We start from the raw sequence: 22,717 nt of genomic DNA on the forward strand, positions 1-22,717 counted from the left end.
CTGCGGGTGCGGAAAGGATGTCACCGCCTCTACCTTCAAAGGTAAAGGAACCGTTCCCTCTGAGGTGATGCGATGTCCCAGGAAGTCAATTTGGTGCAGGCCAAACTGACACTTGGCTGGGTTGATAATCAGGCCGTGTTGGCTGAAGCGTCGAAAAAGGGTGCGTAGGTGACAGGTATGTTCTTCCTTAGTAGGACTGGCAATTAGGATATCATCTAGGTAGACGAAGAGGAACTTGAGGTCCCGCAGCACGGAGTCCATCAAGCGTTGGAAAGCCTGGGCGGCGTTCTTTAACCCAAACGGCATTCGTAAAAACTCGAAGAGGCCGAATGGGGTGATGACTGCGGTCTTCTGGATGTCTTGTGGATGAACTGGGACCTGGTGGTAGCCCCGAATGAGATCGACTTTTGAGAACACGGTGTTCCCTGCCAAATGGGCAGAGAAATCCTGAATGTGGGGGATTGGGTACCGATCAGGATTGGTGGCGTCGATAAGGCGTCGATAGTCACCGCATGGCCGCCATCCACCACCAGGCTTTGGGACGATATGGAGGGGTGAAGACCAGGGACTATTTGACCGGTGAATAATCCCTAACCGTTCCATGGTTGCGAACTCCACCTTTGCGACCGTCAGCTTGCCAGGTTCCAGGCGTCGGGCCCGCGCGTAGACCGGGGGGCCGTTGGTGGTGATGTGGTGTTCCACACCATGTTTCGTGGCTGTGGAGGAGAACGTGGGTCTTGTCAGGTCGGGGAATTCGCCGAGCAGGCGAGCGAACTCATCAGGAGTCGGGAACGCACAGGAGACGGTGTGCGACGTAGTGTTACTGCGGTATGACGGAAGAGAATTAAAAGTTGCTGCGTTGATCAGCCGTCGGTTCCTAACGTTGACCAGGAGGCTGTTGGCGCACAGGAAATCCGTGCCGAGGAGGGGCTGGGAAACTTTGGCCGTAACAAACTCCCAGTGAAAACGTTGCCCCCCGAGGCACACCTCCACTCACCGTCTGCCGAAGGTCCGAATTGTTCCGCCATTGGCCGCTTCAAGGGTGGGGCCGTGATTCCCCGTCTGCACATCGAGGGCGGACGCGGGTAAAATGCTGCACTGCGCTCCAGTGTCGCACAGAAAACGACGACTGGAGAGAGTATCAGTGATGAACAGCAATTTTCCCGCGTTGCCGATCGCCATCGCTGCCGTGGGGTGCCCATTAGAATCATCCCTCGGTGGTCGCAGTGTCAGTTGTTTTTTGTTTTGTTGGGGAAAACTGCAGGGAGGGCGGCAACGCTTCGCCTTCGCGCCGAACTGCGCGTGGTAGAAGCACAGCCCAGCAGACTGACGAGCTGGGGCGGCGTCTGCGGGGGATGGGTGCCTCGTGGCGGCGCAGTACTGCCGAGTTACAGTGAAACTTTTGTCAGCCTCCGCAGCGAGTGTTGCGCAGTCTCAACTTCAGATCTGGCCAGGACAGCTTGTACCTGTTCAGGCAGTTGGCTGAGGAAAATCTCGCGGAATAGGAAACATTCCCGTTCTGAGCCCAGGAGTGTGAGCATTTGGCTCATCAACTCTGAAGGCTTGGAGTCCCCGAGCCCGGGCATAGCGAGTAATCGACGGGCGTGCTCCGATTTTGTGAGCCCGCAAACCTGCAGTAACCGCGCTTTGAGGGTTTCATACTTGCGCTCCGTTGGGGGTTTTTCGAGGAGGCTGATGATCCGAGAGGCGGTAGAGCTGTCGAGTGCGGAGACCACATAAAGGTACTTGGTCTGATCCGCATCGATGTTCCTCAGGGCGAACTGGGCCTCGACCTGAATAAACCACGAGGGCGCTTGCTGCTCCCAGAACTGTGGTAGCTTTAGCGAAACGGCGTTTGCTTCCATGCTGTGCTCTTCTTTTGTGAAAACGTTCACAAAAATGGGGTCACCAATGTAGGAATTAAGGAATTCCTACGAATAACTGAGATCGACACCAGAGAACAATTAAACAGGTCTTTACTCAATGGAGATGCCACGAGGACTGCCTGGGCAGCCCCGTGGTTTGCGACGTGACGTCATCGCGTTTACCTGCGTTTTCCCACGCTCTTAAAGGGACCACGCCCCGTACATGCAAACTCTATATACAAAACACAGTACAGGAAACTTTCGTTTAACCGGAGGTTAAATGTCCAGAAAGCTCTATCTACCGGCAAAATTCAGGAGCCGTTTCCTATAAGTTTTTTTACTTCTCGTTGCTTTTTTTTTCCAGTCAGGCTCTGCAAGGTCTAGCTGAAGCTGTTGCTTAGCTACAGAGACGCTTTTAAGCTGCGGCCGACTGTTTTGAAGCTGTTGCTTAGCAACAGGGTTTGTTGATTCACACGGAGCTCAAAAGCTCCGTATGTTTTAACATTAGCGCTGGTTTCTACGGCAGTTTTGATGGTACGGCACCAGCTCGGTCCCATCAGTGCCGGATACCAGAAAGTTTCCTGTAATATCTAACACAATGGTACAGGTTTAGGTTGGTGTTAGAACATCGTTAAAGAGAATTATATACAGTTAGCCAGAGTCATTCAGTGGTTCTGCCACAACCACACATTTCCCTGCGTTGAACTGAATCTACTACCTATCTGCTCACTTATCTGCCTATATCCTCCTACAATCTCTTGCACTAATCCACACGGTTTGCCTTGCCCCTAATTTGTTATCATTTTTGTGCCTATATCTAGTCATTTATAGAAAAAGGAAACAAAAGAGATCTCAGCTGATTCCTGGGGAACACAAACTGCCCACATCCTGCCAATCTGAAAACCACCCATTTACTCTACTCGTTGCTTTCTGTCTCTGAACTAGCTCTCAATGCCAGTTTGACTCAGTGGTAGCACACCTGCTTTTGAATCAGTTCGGAGTGCAGACAGAAAAGGCCATCAAAAAGGAAATCCAATTCTGTGTTTTTCACGTTGGGGCAATAAATATAAAAGAAAGAAAGTGATGTTGAATTTGTTCAAGTTCCACTCCAGCACTTTAGCATATTACCTAGGCTGACACTTCAGTGCAGTATTGAGGGAGTGCTGCATTGTCAGACATGCCATCTTTCAGGTGAGACATTAAACTGAGGCCCCATTTGCCTGATAGGTGGATATAAAATATCCCATGACACTATTTAAAGAAAAGCAGGCGAGCTTGTCCAATGTCTTGGTCAACATTTGTCCCTCAACCAACACCATCAAAAATAGATAACTGATCATTTATCTTATTTGCTATTTGAGAGGCATTGTTGTGTGTAAGTTGGCTGGTTGGCAGCTGCATTTGCTGATTAACAACAGCTGTAGTTCATGTAATGTATATACCTTTAAGGGGGGAACTATGTTTTACAGCTCATGTATACTGCAGTACCGGCAGTGACCACACCTGTATATAGCACTGAGTAGTAATCTGTACAGTTCAGTTGCAGTGTGAGCCACGTTGAGTAAACACCTGTTGTGCCGTTCTCCGCAGTCTGTGTCTTATTATACACGGACACAACATTGGCGACGAGGCAGGTTCGAACCTACCTGCAACTCTGCATCACCTTCCGGGGATTCGTTCCTGGAGATCAGTGGATTGGAGGTCAAGGCCAGAGACTCAGGCGTCAACCACGGGCAACCGCCCAGTCATTCAGCAGAGACTTGAGAATTGCGGGGGAGGCTGTCGAGAGCCAGGCTTGGCTTTCCAGTCGAGGTGGCCCAGCGAAACGGGCTGGCAACAAGTAGTGCGCAGACCCTTCCCGGACAGCGGCGGGCTAGAGCCCGACCGAGCAGCACAGCAAAGGGCCGAGCAGCGTCGACGGGGGAGAGAGAGAGAGGGCAGAGCGCACAGGGTGCAGCCGGTGTTCAGGGGCTGAGCAGCGTCGGAGAGAGGGAGAGAGAGACGCGCAGAAACCCGCGAGGCGCCGCCATTGCCACGAGGACTGCCGGGAGCGCCGTTGGCAGCAGCGGGGGAGGAAGGAAAGCGCGGGAGACGCCATTTTAAGCCATTGGGAGACGCCATTTTAAACCACACCCAAAATGCCGAAGAGTGGCAGTATCACCGCATTTGACAATGAAGTCGAAGATTGGACTACATATGTCGAACGAATAGAGGTGTACTGCAAGGCAAATGAGGTGTCAGATGACAAGAAAGCGTCGGTATTGTTAAATTTAATGGGTGGAAAGACGTATGGTTTATTACGAAATCTAGTAACCCCAACGAAGCCAATGGAAAAGAGTTTTGAAGACACAGTAATGATACTAAAGGAACATTTAAACCCCACACCGCTGCTGATAGCAGAAAGATTCAAGTTTCACAAACGGAACCAGCATAAGGATGAAAGCAATGCTGATTATTTAACAGAACTGCGCAAACTATCGAAACACTGCCAGTTTGGAGCGGGACTGGCAGATACCTTAAGGGACAAGTTTGTGTGTGGGCTTCAAAGTGAAGGAACCCAGAAACGGCTTTAATCTGAAAAGGACCTTACGCTGGAAAAGGCTTTCAGCATTGCGGTATCATATGAAGCAGCAGCACGGGGCGCTGCAGTGATACAACAGAGACCGCAAGAATATGGCACAAACGAAATGTCATATGGAACAGAGAAGTACTATCGCTGCGGCAGAACAACACATGACCAGAATGATTGCTGGTTCAAAGACAAAGTGTGCAGACAGTGTGGAAAAGTAGGACACATAGCATGAGTCTGCAGGTCGGGAAACAAAACCAGCAATAAGAAACCTACCAAAGAAAAGTACAAGAAGGTACATAAGATGCCAGAGAATAGTTCAGATGAACAAAAGAGTGATAACGACTCTGAAAGCAGGGAACTGAGTTGTCTGAAACGACATAATGTGATCACAACGGAGGATCCCCGAACCATTTGGGTCACTCTCAAGTTAGCAGGAGTCCAGGTAAAGATGGAATTGGACACAGGATCAGCCCTAACAGTCATAAACCGACGGGACTACGAGCGGCTATTCTCATACATACCCTTGAGAGACACAAAAATTATTTTGAAGACGTACACGGGGCAAAAAGTCTACCCCAAAGGAAAAATAAGGGTGACCGTTATATATAACGGTAAGGAAACACCAAAACTAGACCTGTATGTATTGCAAGATGGAGGACCACCATTACTGTGACGTGAATGGATCCGGAAAATACAACTGGATTGGCATTCCATACAGGCACTGACTGTGGCTGACAAAAAGGATGACGACGTCACACCTGGGCGACTGTCAAAGATCCTAACTGACGCGAAAGAAGTGTTCCAGCAAGGACTCGGAACACTAAAAGGCATGACAGCGACGATTAAAATTGAAGAAAACGCAAGGCCAAAATTTTTAAGGCCAGACCTTATGCAATCCGCCCAGCCGTCGAAGCAGAGCTGGAGAGTCTGGAACGTTCAGGTGTACTGTCCAAGGTAGACTGGAGTGAGTGGGCTACACCCATCATCCCTGTGATGAAAAAGTCGTTCAGCAGCACGCCTGGGGAACCAAGGAAAGTTCGCATCTGTGGGGACTTTAAGGTAACAGTGAACCCGGTCATTCACACCGTACAATATCCACTTCCGCGGATTGAAGATATTTTCGCCTCGCTATCTGGAAGGAAACGCTTCACTAAGATTGATCTGGCCCAGGCGTATCTGCAAATGGAGGTAGAAGAAGCATCAAAAAAATACCTCACAATCAACACCCATAAAGGTCTCTCCAATACAACCGGCTGGTATTCGGGGTAGCATCAGCTCCGGCTATTTGGCAGAGGGCAATGGAACAATTCCTGCAAGGGATCCCAGGGACCCAGTGTTATTTGGACGACATCCTGGTCACGGCGAAAATGACAGTGATCACCTTGCCAACCTGGAGCAGGTGCTCACTAGATTGCAGGAATATGGGCTCCGAGCTAACCGCCCCAAATGCGAGTTTTTTAGAAAACAGATCTCGTATTGTGGTCACGTTATCGATAAAGAGGGGTTACATAAGTCCCCAGAGAAGATTGAGGCAGTAGTCAAGGCTCCAGCACCGGAAAATGTGTCACAACTGAGGTCGTTCCTCGGGCTGGTAAACTACTACCATAAGTTCTTGCCAAATTTGTCTACAATACTACACCCACTGAACACCCTACTGCAAACTGGGGTGCCATGGAAGTGGAGTGACGAATGTAGACAAGCTTTCCAGAAGAGCAAAACACTAATCACATCGAAAGAGGTATTGGCCCATTACAACCCGGCATTACCAATTCGGTTGGCATGTGATGCGTCACCCTACGGCATTGGAGTGGTGCTGTTGCACAAATTCTCGGACGGCTCAGAGAGGCCAATAGCCTTTGCATCACGATCACTATCCTCAGCCGAGCGTAACTACGCCCAGATTGACAGGGAGGCCCTCAGCCTAGCGTGGGGAGTGAAAAAGTTCAATCACTATCTGTACAGGCAGAAATTCACCTTGCTGACTGATCACCAGCCTCTTGTCTCCATTTTTAATCCGAAGAAGTGCGTTCCGGTGATGACTGCGCAACAACTACAAAGATGGTCACTTTTTCTAGGGGTGCACCACTATGAGATTGAATATAAGGGCACGAAACAGCATGGAAATGCTGATGGGCTATCACGCCTGCCACTGCCTACTGCGGAGGAAGCACTAGCAGTGGATCCTGTCGAAATATTCCATTTGACTATAGTTGAATACCTACCGGTAACTAACGCTTGTATTGAAAAGGAAACCCGAAATGACCCGACACTGTCTCGGGTATATGATTTCACGGTGAAGGGATGGCCAGCACATGGCGACTCACTGTTGCCAGCATTCTCAACAAGGAGAGAGCAGCTGTCAGTGTGCCGGGGGACCTTGATGTGTGGATCCCGAGTGGTAATTCCACCCAAGTTAAGGGATAGAGTGCTCAATGAGCTTCATGAGGGTCATCTGGGAGGGGTAAAAATGAAAAGCCTAGCCAGGGCTTATGTGTGGTGGCTGGGAACTGATAAACAAATCGAGGACCTGACCAAGAGCTGCTCAGGATGCCAGAAAGTCCAAAATGCTCCACCACAGGCCCCTCTACACCCATGGGAGTGGCCCTCATCTCCATGGCAACAGGTGCATATTGATTTTGCTGGTCCATTCATGGACTCAATGTTTTTAATAGCCCTGGATGCGCATTCGAAATGGCCTGAGGTCATCAAAATGTCCTCCACCACCACGGAGAAAACTATTGCAGTGCTACGGACCATTTTTGCCAGGAATGGCTTGCCAGAACAGATTTACTCCGACAATGGACCACAGTTTGTGTCCGAAGAGTTCCAGAGGTTCTTGAAAAAGAGTGGGGTAAGGCATTACACATCCGCCCCGTATCATCCAGCCACAAATGGATTGGCTGAGAGGTTTGTACAAACCTTTAAGAAGGCAATAAAGGCTATGTACAATGACAACATTCTGCTGCAGCACAAGGTGGACAATTTCCTGTTCGCCTACCGGAATGCGACACATGCAGTCACCAACCAGGCCCCAGCCATGATGTTCTTTAACCGAAGGTTAAGATCTCGCCTGGATTTGCTCAGACCAAACGTACGGAGAGATGTTGAGAGTAAGCAATTCCAGCACATCCATGAGAAGCCAACAAGGAGCTTCAATGTAGGGCAACCAGTCTTGGCCCGTGACTACCGAACAGAAAAATGGCAGCCAGGAATGATATGCACACGGCAGGGCCCACTAATGTACACAGTGGACGTTGGGGAGAGCATCGTGAGACGCCATGCTGACCAGATCCTAGAGTCACAGGAACAATTCAACCCCATGCCTCGCCCATACGTACCTGGTGATGAACCCGATGTACAGGGCGCATCTACCCCAGAAACAGTAGCATCGGAAGCAAATGAACCAACCAACGACAGGGGGCCAGAATCGCCTCCGCACCAAGAGCAAGACACTCGGGAAAGGCGCTATCCAGAAAGGATCAGGAGGCCTCCCCAAAGACTGAATATATAAATAGACTATTTTCAGCTAATGTTGCATGTTAAAAGTGTTAATTGTAATTAGTTTGATATTTAATTGTTAAATGAGTGTTATGGTGCTGTTAATCTAAAAGGGGAGGAATTGTAATGTATATACCTTTAAGGGGGGAACTATGTTTTACAGCTCATGTATATTGCAGTACCGGCAGTGACCACACCTGTATATAGCACTGAGTAGTAATCTGTACAGTTCAGTTGCAGTGTGAGCCACGTTGAGTAAACACCTGTTGTACCGTTCTCCGCAGTCTGTGTCTTATTATACACGGACGCAACAGTTCAGTTGGTAGCACTCTCGCCTCTGAGTCAGAATGTTGTGGGTTCAAGTCCCACACTAGAGACATGAGCACACAAATCTAGGTTAACACTCCAGGGTAGTTCGGAAGGAGTGCTGCACTGTTGGAGGTGCTGTCTTTTGCATGATAAGTTAAACCGAGGCCCAACTGCTCTCTCAGGTGGAAGTAAAAGATCCCATGGCACTATTTCAAAGAAGAGTAGGGCTGTTATCCTGGTGTCCCGGCCCATATTTAGCCCTCAATCAACATCACCAAAAAAAAACAGACTATCTGGTCATTATCACATTGCTGTTTGTGGGACGTTGCTGTTTCCTACATTACAACAGTGACTACTCTTCAAAAGTACCTCATTGGTTGTAAAGCACTTTAGGATGTCCTGAGGTCATGAAAGGTGCTATATAAATGCAAGTCTTTCTTTTTTACTTTTAACAGTAACTACAATTCAAATGGCTGTGATTGCATTTATACTGAGTGTAACATTTAGTACTCCATTCAGCCCAGTGACACATGATGTATCAGGCTATGACCAGTTATTTCTAAGTAATATTTTAAATGAATGCAGCTCAATATAATCTTATTTGTAAATCATTGGGTAAATTTTATAACTTAGCACTCCCAGCACAGAGCTTCGTATGGCAGAAACGCATATTGGGATTTCACAGTCAGGACAATTTTCCATCCATTATGGAATGCGAATCAGGTGTACTCATTTTTATACCTGACTTCCTGATATATCTGCCCATGATGTGAAGCTCTGCAAGGGAGTGCTAGATCATAAAATTTATCCCTATTAGAATTATCATAGACACTCAAAAGGTAAGTAACGAATGCAGTCAAAACAAATTTAATAACTATGATTATGGGGATGAATTTCAACAGGGTTCTCCTGATTATCCACCAGAACTTCAGCAGAAGAACTGTGGAAACCCAAGAAAAATGGCCATTGACTCCATTCTTCCTGGGTTTCCCAACTCTTCCACTGAAGTTACAGCGGACAAACTCTCGTGGAAATTCATACCAATTCATGTATGTGGTTAAATAGCCACAGCCAATTTCTCTACAGACCCTTCCCTCATTCTCCTCCCTATCTTCAAAGTATGAAGAGTTAGAATCAATTGATTAACTACACCACAATGGATCAGAAAGGAAGAATTACAACCTCAGAAAACATTGAATGAGGAAAGGCTATTTGGCCCATCAAGCTTGCTCCTGTCACAAGCAATGTACCCTGTCATCCACTCTGTCCAGTCCATTTAAGCATAAATTCTGTGATCACATGCTGCTAGAGGGGTACCATGCTTGAACAACAACAACAAATGTTATTTATATAGTGCCTTTAACGTAGTAAAACATCCCACGGCACTTCACAGGAGCGATTTTCAATGAAATTGGACACCAAGCCACACAAGGAGATATTAGGGCAGATGGAGGTAGGTTTTAAAGAGCATCTTAAAGGAGGAAAGAGAGATAGAGAGGCAGAGAGGTTTAGGGAAGTTAAATACAAGTTGTTGTTGCTGAATCTGCAGAAAGGAAGGGAGAAAAAGTTGGAAATTGAGCTACAACACTGTAGAGCAAGTTCTCCAACTTGTGCTCCCTTCTATACTTTAGTTGCTTCAGGAAAGTTCTGCACAAATACACCTTGACTCTCAAAGGTTATCAACCAACTCCAGCAAATGTATTCATCATCACAGTTGCACTATTCAAACCTGTTATTTTTTGTCCTCCAGACAACACTCCATTCACCTCCCCCACCCACACACAGACAAACACACACTTCCTGATTACAGCAGTACCTGTGTATCCCATGAAGCATTTGAGCTATTTGACTTCAATTAATTAATATGATGGCAAATTTAAATGTCAGCAAAAGATGGAACTATGGTCCCTTAATTACCTCCTCAGGTTACTGGCACTAGTTTCAATGCAGCATTTTTAATTGTTACCTTAATATTGATGAAAAAAGCTTCCACATTCATCAACTATTTAGATCTGACCCTCAAAGGGATCAGGTCCTGTAGTGTGATAACCACAAAATAATGTGCCATGTAATTCAAAGAATAGTACAATTTTACTGAATGTCATAGTAGTAAATTATTTTTTAAATCTTTCCATGGTATGTATGTTTACTTATTCTTAAATGTTGATGAATTTTAACTTCTCAATTATTGGAGATATCTCCAGTCAATCTTGGGAAGCAGTTAAAGCTGATCTAACTGTATGTTATTATAATTAGTATCACTGACTGGCAGATTTTTCTTTTTATTTAAGACAATAGAATCTATTGACTCTGGAAAGCTCTTCCTTCATGCATACTTTGTTGACTTAGATGGCTCAATTAAAACACTGCGTTACTATGCTGGCTGGGCTGACAAAATCCAAGGACGCACCATCCCTGTGGGTAAGGTTTTATTTATGTCCATTAATTGTGTTGAATTAATGTTCTCATCTGCCCTTGAAATAAACACTGTGGGAATTTTCTAATAATGTGAGAATGTTTTTAGAAGAATGTTTATTTTTGGCCAAATTATTCTAATCTCAGGCTTTTCAGAATCAGAAACAAAATGATCTTGTCTGTTACTCCCAGTACAGGTCTTAAACTTCACTAATCCTTGAACAGCTGTGTTAGAAAGAAAGTTATTTAAATATATAATTAGACAATTATAACTATAGAATTAATAATTTATTCCCCAAAAATGCATTTACCTGAGGTGATTCGTCATTATAGATCTTTACCAGACATCCACACTAATGCACTTTTCAGCATAAATGTTTGGGAATAGTATTCCACTCCCTACTCCAGAAATGCTTAGGACAATTGTATTGTCCCTAATACCATGAGATCATTTAACTCACCAGAGACCAAAAATTGGACCTGGGAGCTGCAATTGTATTGGAGATCAGAGCTATCTGTAAATGGTATGTAAAAGGAAAATAGGTTTTCAACTTGTTTGCATCTTTAGCAGCCTAAAAAAATATAAAGGAGCAGTTGGCTAAGAATGGGGAGGTTCCCATGACAGTGTTTGGTATCTAATTTACAAAAATACATGGAGTTACATGTACATGTATTGGATTTTGATCAGGGCAACAGTCCAGCTAACCTGGACTTTACCTTCCCTGACTCCAGGGTGTTTAATATTTCTGCTATTTCAGGCATATAGACCAACTATACTTTATAATTTGTTACATTTATGTAGCTGCATGGTACTCAGGGGTGAGCTAAACTAGACTCAATTCTGGCAAGCAGGTGAGGAAAGCTTGAGTCCTTCGGTCCCATATCAGCTGCAGTGTAACTACAACCAATGCAAAGAAAACTTTCTAAAAGTTGCTGGGCAGTTGGTTGGGTTCCCTGGTTACATTTTAACCTTATTTTTAAACTGTTTAATTTTGGCAAAGAGCCAACTGTCCCAGTGGTGTTCCCCAGGGGTCGGTACTAGGGCCACTGCTTTTCTTAATATATGTTAATGACGTGGATGTGTGTGTACAGGGCACAATTTCAAAATTTGCAGATGACACAAAACTTGGAAGTATAGTGAACAGCGAGGAGGATAGTGATAGACTTCAAGAGGACATAGACAGGCTGGTGGAATGGGCGGACATGCAGCAGATGAAATTTAATGCAGAAAAGTGCCAATTGATACATTTTGGTAGAAAGAATGAGGAGAAGAAATATAAACTAAAGGGTACAACCCTAAAGATCTGGGGGTGTATGTGCACAAATCGTTGAAGGTGACAGTGCAGGTTGAGAAAGCAGTTAAAAAAGCTCAGGGGATCCTGGACTTCATGAATAGAGGTATAGATTACAAAAGTGTGGAAATGATGATGAACCTGTATAAAACACTGGTTCGGCCTCAACTGGAGTATTGTGTCCAATTCTGGGCACCACACTTTAGGAAGGATGTGAAGGCCTTAGAGAGGGTGCAGAAATATTTATGAGAATGATTCCATGGATGAGGGACTTCAGTTATGTGGATAGACTGGAGAAGCTGGGGTTGTTATCCTTAGAGCAGAGAAGATTGAGAGGAGATTTGATAGAGGTGCTCAAAATGATGGGGTCTGGACAGAGTAGATAGAGAGAAACTGTTCCCATTGGCAGAAGGGTCGAGAACCAGAGGACACAGATTTTAAAAAAAACAATTAGGAAGACAAAGAGGAACTATGAAATTAAATTATCAAGGAACATAAAACAAAATAGTAAAATATTTTACAGGCACATCAATAAAAAAAGGAAGGTTGGGATGGGAATAGGGCCATTAAGGGATAGACAGGACAATACCACAGGTAACGATAGGGAGATGGCAGAAATATTAAATCATTATTTTTTCGGTATTTACCAGGGAGATAGAACAGGTGGACATGACATTGGATGATGAGATGAGTAATGAGATAAATACATTTAAAATTAAAAAATGGGGATATATTAAATAATCTAATCAAACTCAGAGGATAAAACCCCTGGTCTGGATGGATTGCATCCATGCATTTTAACAGAATCTAGGGACGAGATAGCAGAGGCATTATTACACATACTTAATAATTTGTTAGAAAAAGGTGTAGTGCCAGAGGACTGGCGGATAGGTAACGTAATACCTATATTTAAGAAGGGGGATAGAACATGTCCAGGGAATTATAGACCAGTCAGCTTAATATCGGTGGTAGGAAAAATAATGGAACCCCTACTAAATGAGAGAATAGAAGAACATCTAGAAACAAAAAGTATAATAATGAAGTCAGCATGGATTTCAAAAGGGAAAATCTTGCTTGACCAACCTTATTGAATTTTTTGAAGAGGTAACAGAGAGAGTAGACAATGGTAATGCAGTAAATGTAATTTATCTAGATTTTCAAGAGGTCTTCGATAAGGTACCACATAATAGACTAATGAATAAGGTCAGAGAATGCAGAGTCAGGGGACAAGTAACAGAATGGATTGCTAGTTGGCTTCAAGACAGAAAGCAGAGAGTGGGAGTAAAGGGTAGCTATTCACAGTGGCAGAAGGTGGGTAGTGGTATTCCACAAGGATCAGTGCTGGGACCACTGCTATTCACAATTTACATTAACAATTTAGACTTTGGAATCAAAAACACAATTTCTAAATTTGCGGATGATACCAAATTGGTGGGGGGGGGGTGCGGGGTATAGTCAATACTGAGGAGGCCTGCAACAAGTTACAAGAGGACATTAATAAACGTGCAAACTGGGCAAATAATTGGCAAATGAAGTTCAACACAGATAAATGTGAGGTACCCCTGTATTACATTTTGGTAGGAAGATTAGGGAGGTCACTTATCACTTGGAGGGTACGGGTCTAGGTGGGGTAGAGGAACAAAGGGATCTTGGAGTACAAATACACAAATCACTAAAAGTTGTGCCATTGGTTTGCAAGGCCATAAAAAAGCAAACCAAGCACTAGGGTTTATTTCTAGAGAGATAGAATTGAAAAGTAGGGAAGTTATGCTAAACTTGTATCGAACCTTGGTTAGGCCACACTTAGAGTACTGCGTGCAGTTCTGGTCACCATATTATAAAAAGGATATAGAGGCACTGGAGTGGGTGCAGAGAAGGTTTACAAGGATGCCGTATATCCTATGTAATACTATGTAAGGTGATTGGTAAAAGAACCAAAGGCGGCATAAAAAAAAACTTTTTTACTCAGCGAGTGGTTAGGATCTGAAATGCACTGCCTGAAAGGGTGGTGGAGGCAGATTTAATCACTGCTTTCAAAAGGAAGTTGGATAAGTACCTGAAAGAAAAACATTTGCGTGGCTACGGGGAAAGGGCAGGGGAGTGGGACTAGCTGAAGTGCTCTTGCAGAGAGCCGGCATGGGCTCGATGGGCTGAATGGCCTCCTTCTGTGCTGTAACCATTCTATGATTCTATAATTAAAACTTCAGCAGTATTGGGTCCACACTGTTCTAAGCTGATACCGATCCAAACTGATACTTGTAGTATAACAGTTCCATTAAAAAGGTCAACTGGTACTACAAACTGCCAAATTAAAATTTTCTCTCCCATTGCTAGAAGTAAACGTTTTAAATGATATATTGCAGAAGAATCTGACAATTTCCAGAGAGGTCAAATGGCAGAACAAAGGAAGCACACCTAAATTAAACATCAAATATAATTTACCTAATAAATATATGCTTATTAACCTTTCAAATAACTTCCAGTCACTGAAATGAATCCACAAAACATTTCCAGTACTGTACTGATTTGAATTGAAAATAAATCAGCTCAGCCAGTCCTGTAGAGACTCGAGCTTAATAAATTGCTTCTTGATATTAATAACAGCTTTATTGTTTCTTTTTAAAGATAAAATGGCAACACAAGCTTTAATTTTGTTGTAAAATATAGGCTGTAAATTTGTAAAAGTCATGAATTAAAATAAGCTGTTGCTGTAAAGGATATTTATGACAATACTGTGAGGGATCCACAATCTTCCTCCATACTGCGAGGGATCCACAATCTTCCTCCATACTGTGAGGGATCCACAATCTTCCTCCATACTGTGAGGGATCCACAATCTTCCTCCATACTGCGAGGGATCCACAATCTTCCTATATACTGTGAGGGATCCACAATCTTCCTATATACTGTGAGGGATCCACAATCTTCCTCCATACTGTGAGGGATCCACAATCTTCCTCCATACTGTGAGGAATCCACAATCTTCCTCCATACTGTGAGGGATCCACAATCTTCCTATATACTGTGAGGGATCCACAATCTTCCTCCATACTGTGAGGGATCCACAATCTTCCTATACACTGTGAGGGATCCACAATCTTCCTCCATACTGTGAGGGATCCACAATCTTCCTCCATACTGTGAGGGATCCACAATCTCCCTCCATACTGTGAGGGATCCACAATCTTCCTCCATACTGTGAGGGATCCACAATCTTCCTCCATACTGTGAGGGATCCACAATCTCCCTCCATACTGTGAGGGATCCACAATCTCCCTCCATACTGTGAGGGATCCACAATCTTCCTCCATACTGTGAGGGATCCACAATCTCCGTCCATACTGTGAGGGATCCACAATCTTCCTCCATACTGTGAGGGATCCACAATCTTCCTCCATACTGTGAGGGATCCACAATCTTTCTACATACTGTGAGGGATCCACAATCTTCCTATATACTGCGAGGGATCCACAATCTCCCTCCATACTGTGAGGGATCCACAATCTCCCTCCATACTGTGAGGGATCCACAATCTTCCTCCATACTGTGAGGGATCCACAATCTTCCTATATACTGTGAGGGATCCACAATCTTCCTCCATACTGTGAGGGATCCACAATCTTCCTATATACTGTGAGGGATCCACAATCTTCCTGTATACTGTAACTAATCAACAATGTCCCTCCATACTGATGCAGGATTCAGAATGTTCTTCCATACTGTGAGGGATCCACAATGTTTTTCCATACTGGTGTACTGTAACTGTGCCATTTTGCTATCATTTTCATTTTGATGCTAAGTGATTTCCAATGCACATTGACATGAAAGCAGCAGTTTAACTCAGGAAGTGATTTGTCTTATGAGTGCAGCAAAGCCAAGAGATGCAAAACTACTTCCAGGCGGTAACGTCACATCTCTTGGGCTTTACACCAAGTGTAGTATAACTCCAGTCTGGACAAAAGCCATATTTTAAAAAGTTCAAAGGGCTGCAAGAAAACTTTTTCAACATATTTTTCTTTAAATATTATGAGAGAACTGACATTCCTGTCCTCTCTTAAACTTAAAAATTAATGTATGCTATTTATTGCACATGGTATTACAATCACTTGGGTCTGTGAGCTATGCATCATACTATACAGGTGCCGTTGTAAGGGTGGTCTTCTGTAGTATAAAAGGGAGTTTGAACTTGGATTTTAAAATGGAGAATTTCTTTTAAAATAATCTCTGTTCAAATCAACATTAAAAGGCTTTTGCAATATTAGTGATTGGGATAATGCCAATTTTAAAATAGGATGCAGGTGAATGTCATATGATTATATTTAATTTTCAAATACTAATATCACAAGCAATCATTTCTAGACTAAAGAGTTTAGTACAAATGTATGATCTATTGGGAATCAGGGGAAAGACTCTCCACTGGCTGGAGTCATACCTACCACAAAGGAAGATGGTTGTGATGATTGGAGGTCAATCATCTCAGCCCCAGGACATCTCTGCAGGAGTTCTTCAGGGCAGTGTCCTGGACCCAACCATCTTCAGCTGCTTCATCAAAGATCTTCCCTCCATCATAAGGTCAGAAATGGGGATGTTTGCTGATGATTGCACAGTGTTCAGTTCTATTCGCAACTCCTCAGATAATGAAGCCATCTATGCCCGCAATCAACAAGACCCAGATGCCATTCAGGCTTGGGTTGATAAGTGGCAAGTAACATTCACGCCACACAAATGCCAGGCAATGACTATCTCCAACAAGAGAGCATCTAACCACTGCCCCTTGACATTCAACGACATTACCATCATTGAATCTCCCAACATCAACATCCTGGGGTCACCATTGACCAAATACTTAACTGGACCAGTCAAACAAATACTCTCGCTGCAAGAGCAGGTCAGAGGCTGGGTGTTCTGCGGTGAATAACTCACCTCCTGGCTCCCCAAAGCCTTTCCCCCATCTACAAGGCACAAGTAAGGAGTGTAATGGAATACTCTCCACTTGTCTGGATGAGTGCAGTTCCAACAACACTCAAGGAGCTCGACACCATCCAGAACAAAGCAGCCCAATTGATTGGCACCCCATCCACCACCTTAAAAATTCACTCCCTCCACCACTGGTGCACCGTGGCTGCAGTGTGTACCATCTACAAGATGCACTGCAGCAACTTGCTAAGGCTTCTTCGCCAGCACCTCCCAAACCCACGACCTCTTCCACCTAGAAGGGCAAGGGCAGCAGATGCATAGGAATGCCATCACCTCCAAGTTCCCCTCCAAGTCACACACTATCCTGACTTCGAAATATATTGCCATTCCTTCATCGTCGCTGGGTCAAAATCCTGGAACTCCCTTCCTAACAGCACTGTGGGAGTGCCTTCACCACACGGACTGCAGCGGTTCAAGAAGGTGGCTCACCACCACCTTCTCAAGGGCAATTAGGGATGGGCAATAAATGCTGGCCTCGCCAGCGATGCCCACATCCCAGGAATGAATAGAAAAAAGTTATGCTTTTAATGCATATTCTGTCAAACATGCTTCTATTGTCTATATTAATTTTTTTAAAGCTGCACCTGAACTGCAGAACAGTACAAATGCTTGCTTATGTTATGTGTTGAATTTATTATTAAATTAACTTCATATTTTCTATTAGATGGAGATTATCTCACATTTACAAGACATGAACCAGTTGGTGTGTGTGGACAAATTATACCTGTGAGTAACAATTGTATTTTTATATTATTTTACAAAGTTCTTAAGGCCATTGTAAGGAGTTTGACATCCAGTTACATGAGTACAAAATAGTCATCTGTATATAACTCTACAAATGTGTACTTGCCCCTTTGGGAGCCACCTACAAGTTTAGCTCAGACAGATGCCAAACGTGCCTTCACTGTCTAGGCTCTAAGCTCTGGAATTCCCTCCTAAAAACATTCCATGGCTCTACCCATCTCTTTTCCTTTAACACCCTTCTTAAAACTTACCTCTTTGATCAAGCTTTTAGTCACTTGTTCTAAGAACTCCATCTTTGGTTCAGTGTCTGATTACACTCCTGTGAAGCACCTTGGGACGTTTTCCTACATTCAAGACACTACATAAATTCAAGTTGTTGTTGACATGGACGCCCTCCTTCTCCTCCTCCTTTTTCTCCTTCTCTTTCCCTTTCTCTTGCTGTCTCTGATGATTGTGATGGCCCTAAACAAAATGAGTTTGGATAGTTTCATTATGCAAGTCCAAACACAAAACTGTTTTAATTTATGACCTTCGGCCATTTATAGTTCATACTAGCTGGGGTGAGCCCGGCATTGCCGAGGCTTTTTCGAGGGCATGTTGTTGTTGGAAGAGAGAGAGAGAGCGACTGGGGGGATGGGGGGGCGGCAGAGAGAGACTGGGGGGGGGAACAGAGAGAGACTGGGGGGGGAACAGAGAGAGACTGGGGGGGCGGGGAACAGAGAGAGACTGGGGGGGGAACAGAGAGAGACGGGGGGGGGGGAACAGAGAGAGACTGGGGGGGGACAGAGAGAGACTGGGGGGGAACAGAGAGAGACTGGGGGGGAACAGAGAGAGACTGGGGGGGGAACAGAGAGAGACTGGGGGGAGGGGGGAACAGAGAGAGACGGGGGGAACAGAGAGAGACTGGGGGGGGGAACAGAGAAGCTCTCCCCCCCCCCGCGATTTCCCGAGGCTCTCCCCCCCCGCGATTTCCCGAGGCTCTCCCCCCCCCCGCGATTTCCCGAGGCTCTCCCCCCCCCCGCGATTTCCTGAGGCTCTCCCCCCACCCCGCGATTTCCCGAGGCTCTCCCTCCCGCGATTTCCTGAGGCTCTCCCCCCCCCACGATTTCCCGAGGCTCTCCCCCCCCCCGCGATTTCCCGAGGCTCTCCCCCCCCGCGATTTCCCGAGGCTCTCCCCCCGCCCCGCGATTTCCCGAGGCTCTCCCCCCCCCGCGATTTCCCAAGGCTCGCCCCCCCCACGATCTCCCGAGGCTGTGTGCTGGCGTCACGGGGGCCGTGCGCATGCGTGCCGGCGTCAAGGCGGCTGCGCAACTGGCGGCCTCTTCATTTTTTTTGAACTCATGTCACGGGGTGGCGGGCCGTGCGCATGCGTGGTTTCAAGACCGCCGGCGTGCCCTGTTGCCAGGGTAACGGGGGCCATGCAAATGCGTGCCGTCGTCAAGGCAGCCGCGCAACTGGCGGCCTCTTCTTTTTTTTTTAAACTCATCTTTCGCCGATTAAATAAATAGAGAGCAGCAAAAGAGGAGGAGGGAGTAGGAGTCGCTCGGTAGGCCCATGCAAGAAGGACGGTAGATGTGAATAGGAGGCAGGGCTCGGCTGCTGGTTAACTAAGTGGCCCCTCGGGTCGGACGCAGGCCTGGTCTCGAACGAGGAGCCAACTGCCCCGCCCACCGCGTGCGCATTTGCTAAACACAATTTAAAACACAAATAAATTGTTATTTAATTCCCTAACACATCATTAAAATATTTACCTTAGTTCCCTAACACACAGAAAGTGTGGGGGAAAAAATCGGGAAAAATCAAGATGGCGGCCACTCACCTCGGTTCAGAAGGATAAGGCCTGCCCACACACGCACCGATTGGTCGACCGGTCAGGTCACCGAAGCGTAGGATTGGTCAATCGTCGAGTCACTCGACACTCAACTGTAGGATGGCACGCACCAAGAACCCGCCGTCTGATTGGTCGACCTCGACGTCACACGGTCGCTAATGAGATGCTAATGAGCGGAACGCTGAACGTTTTTCGGATACCGCGGGCGGGATTTTTGTCTGGCCGAAACGTAAATACGCCTATGACCGGTCCGGAATCGCAAGCTTTCTTTTGAGGCGACGCGCGCGTCGGTACGCTCTGTAACTTTCAAACGTATAGAGAACGGACAGACAGACAGACATCGGGACAGACAGACAGAAGAGCCACTTTATATATATAGATAAGGAAGAAATTGCTATTGATTACTAGAGTACTACCATTTTCTTGCTTATCAATAAACCATCAGTGCTCAGAATAGAGCAAATTAGGCCGTTTCGTAACAGACGGCGGAACCATGCTGACAGCTTTACACCCAGGTGGTAAATTGAAAATCTACTCCGTGGTATCACGCATAATTATTATTTCCGCATAAAGTAAATAATAGAAACAAAGTACCATCATTTTTTACTGAACTAGACTGTGGTATAGTAATCATGTCCATTTGTCATTAGTTCCTCATCAATAAATTATTTCAAAACTTTCATTAAATGCTTTAGTGTGCAACCTCAATATTTATCCAGCACAAGAATCATTTATTGCTTTATAAAGTTCAGCCAAATCCCAGGCCATTTAATTATGTAATATTGTAGATGGTTCCCTGGCAGGCAATGGAATTAAAAGATGTGCATGAATGAGTTGAGGAGTCAATATATCTATTGACAATTAATGTTTGATACTTCAAAGAATTCAGTAAATTTTATGTGAACTTATGGTTGTGCATGATCAATTTCTAGTGAATATAACAGTTACTTTGCATTAATTACATGCAAGTTAATTTTGATTCATTATTAAATTACTGATAAATATCACAGCCAAGAGCAACATTGGCTTGAAGGGTATTGGCTTGTTAACAATCCTTTATTTACAACAATTGTAATCATATTAGGATAAGAATTTCACTGTCCATTACATGTATCAACATTGAAATTTAATTGTGAAGATTTCCTCTGTTCAATATTTTTAGTACTATCTTCTCTTTGAAGAAAGGATAAATTCTATGATCCCACACTCACAGCAGGAAGCTGGACTTGAAGGGAGTGTGGGTCAGAGAATTGTGTTGTAGCCCTGCCTCTGACCCACACTCCCTTTAAACTCAGTTCCGTGCTGAGAATGCACAAGTGTTAACTTTACAATCATTTACATTTTCAGTGAAGATGCCAAACACAGGAAATTTCACAAACACATTTATGATGTTACTATACATATGAATAGAGACATCTTACCCAGAGGATTTGAGTACAAGAGTAAAGAAGTCTTACTCCAATTATATAGGGCCTTGGTGAGACGACACCTGGAGTACTGTGTACAATTTTGGTCTCCTTACCTAAGGAAGGATAGAGAATAGAATCATATAGAATCATAGAAAGTTACAGCACGGAAGGAGGCCATTTCGGCCCATCGTGTCCGCGCCAGCCAACAAAGAGCTATCCTGCCTAATCCCACTTCCCAGCTCTTGGTCTGTAGCCCTACAGGTTAGAGCATCCCAAGTGCATATCCAAGTACTTTTTAAATGTGGTTAGGGTTCCTGCCTCTACCACCCTTTCAGGCAGCGAGTTCCAGATCCACACAACCCTCTGGGTGAAGAAATTTCGCTCAAATCCCCTCTAAACGTTCCATCAATTACTTTAAATCTGTGCCCCCTAGTTTTTGACCCCTCTGTTAAGGGAAATAGGTCCTTTCTATCCACTTTATCTATGCCCCTCATAATTTTATACACCTCAATAAGGTCTCCCCTCAGCCTCCACTGTTCCAAGGAAAACAGACCCAGCCTATCCAGTTTCTCCTCATAGCTAAGATTCTCTACTCCCGAAAACATCCTTGTAAATCTCCTCTGTAACCTCTCTAGTGCAATCACATCTTTCCTGTAATGTGGTGACCAGAACTGCACACAGTACTCTAGCTGAGGCCTAACTAGTGTTTTATACAGTTGAAGCATAACCCCCCTGCTCTTGTATTCTATGCCACAGCTAATAAAGGCAAGCATTCTGTATGCCTTCTTAACCACCTTATCTACTTGGCCTGCTACATTCAGGAATTTGTGGACATGCACTCCAAGGTCCCTTTGTTCCTCTACACTACTTAGTGTCCTACCATTTAATGTGTATTCCCTTTCCTTGTTAGCCCTCCCCAAATGCATTACCTCACACTTCTCCAGATTAAATTCCATTTGCCACTGTTCTGCCCACCTGACCAATTTATTGATAGCTTCCTGCAGTCTACAGCTTCCTTCTTCAGTATCAACCACACAGCCGATTTTAGTATCATCTGCAAACTTCTAAATCATACCCCCTATATTCAAGTCTAGATCGTTGATATATACCACAAAAAGCAAGGGACCTGGTACTGAGCCCTGCGGAACCCCACTGGAGCAGCCTTCCAGTCACAAAAGCACCCATCAACCATTGCCCTCTGCTTCCTGCCTCCGAGCCAGTTTTGAATCCAACTTGACACTTTGCCCTGGATCCCATGGGCTTTTAACTTTGTGACCAGTCTGCCATGTGGAACCTTATCAAAAGCCTTGCTAAAGTCCATATACACTACATCAAACGCACTACCCTCATCTACCCTCCTTGTTACCTCCTCAAAAGATTCAATCAACTTTGTCAGACACGACCTTCCCTTAACAAATCCGTGCTGACTATCCTTGATTAATCTGTGTCTTTCTAAATTAAGATTTATCCTGTCCTTCAGAATTCTTTCCAATAATTTTCCCACCACCGAGGTAGGCTGACTGGCCTATAATTAATCGGCCTATCCTTCTCTCCCTTTTTAAACAAGTGTACCACATTAGCAGTCCTCCAGTACTCTGTCACCACACCTGAAGCCAGAGAGTTACTTGCCATAGAGGGAGTGCAACGAAGGTTCACAAGATTGATTCCTGGGATGGCGGGACTGTCGTATGAGAAGAGATTGAGTAAACTAGGCCTGTATTCTCTTGAATTCAGAAGAATGAGAGGGGACCTCATTGAAGCATACAAAATTATTACAGGGCTTGATAGGCTGGATACTGGGAGAA

The 22,717-nt window shown here is 44.9% G+C and overlaps 1 protein-coding gene across 1 annotated transcript in view; it reads left to right on the forward strand.

Annotated features, from left to right (window-relative positions):
* Positions 1-22,717, forward strand: part of LOC147124388 (aldehyde dehydrogenase 1A1-like) — a 173,633-nt gene that overhangs the window by 36,581 nt on the left and 114,335 nt on the right. Inside the window, exons 4-5 of the mRNA XM_085986329.1 lie at positions 10,536-10,665; positions 17,593-17,654. Coding sequence (XP_085842455.1) covers positions 10,536-10,665; positions 17,593-17,654 — 192 coding nt within the window. The remainder of the gene's footprint in view (positions 1-10,535; positions 10,666-17,592; positions 17,655-22,717) is intronic.

Source organism: Somniosus microcephalus, chromosome 1 (assembly GCF_052327205.1).
Source record: "Somniosus microcephalus isolate GS21.2 chromosome 1, FLI_Smic_1.0, whole genome shotgun sequence".
Taxonomy (NCBI): Eukaryota; Metazoa; Chordata; class Chondrichthyes; order Squaliformes; family Somniosidae; genus Somniosus; species Somniosus microcephalus.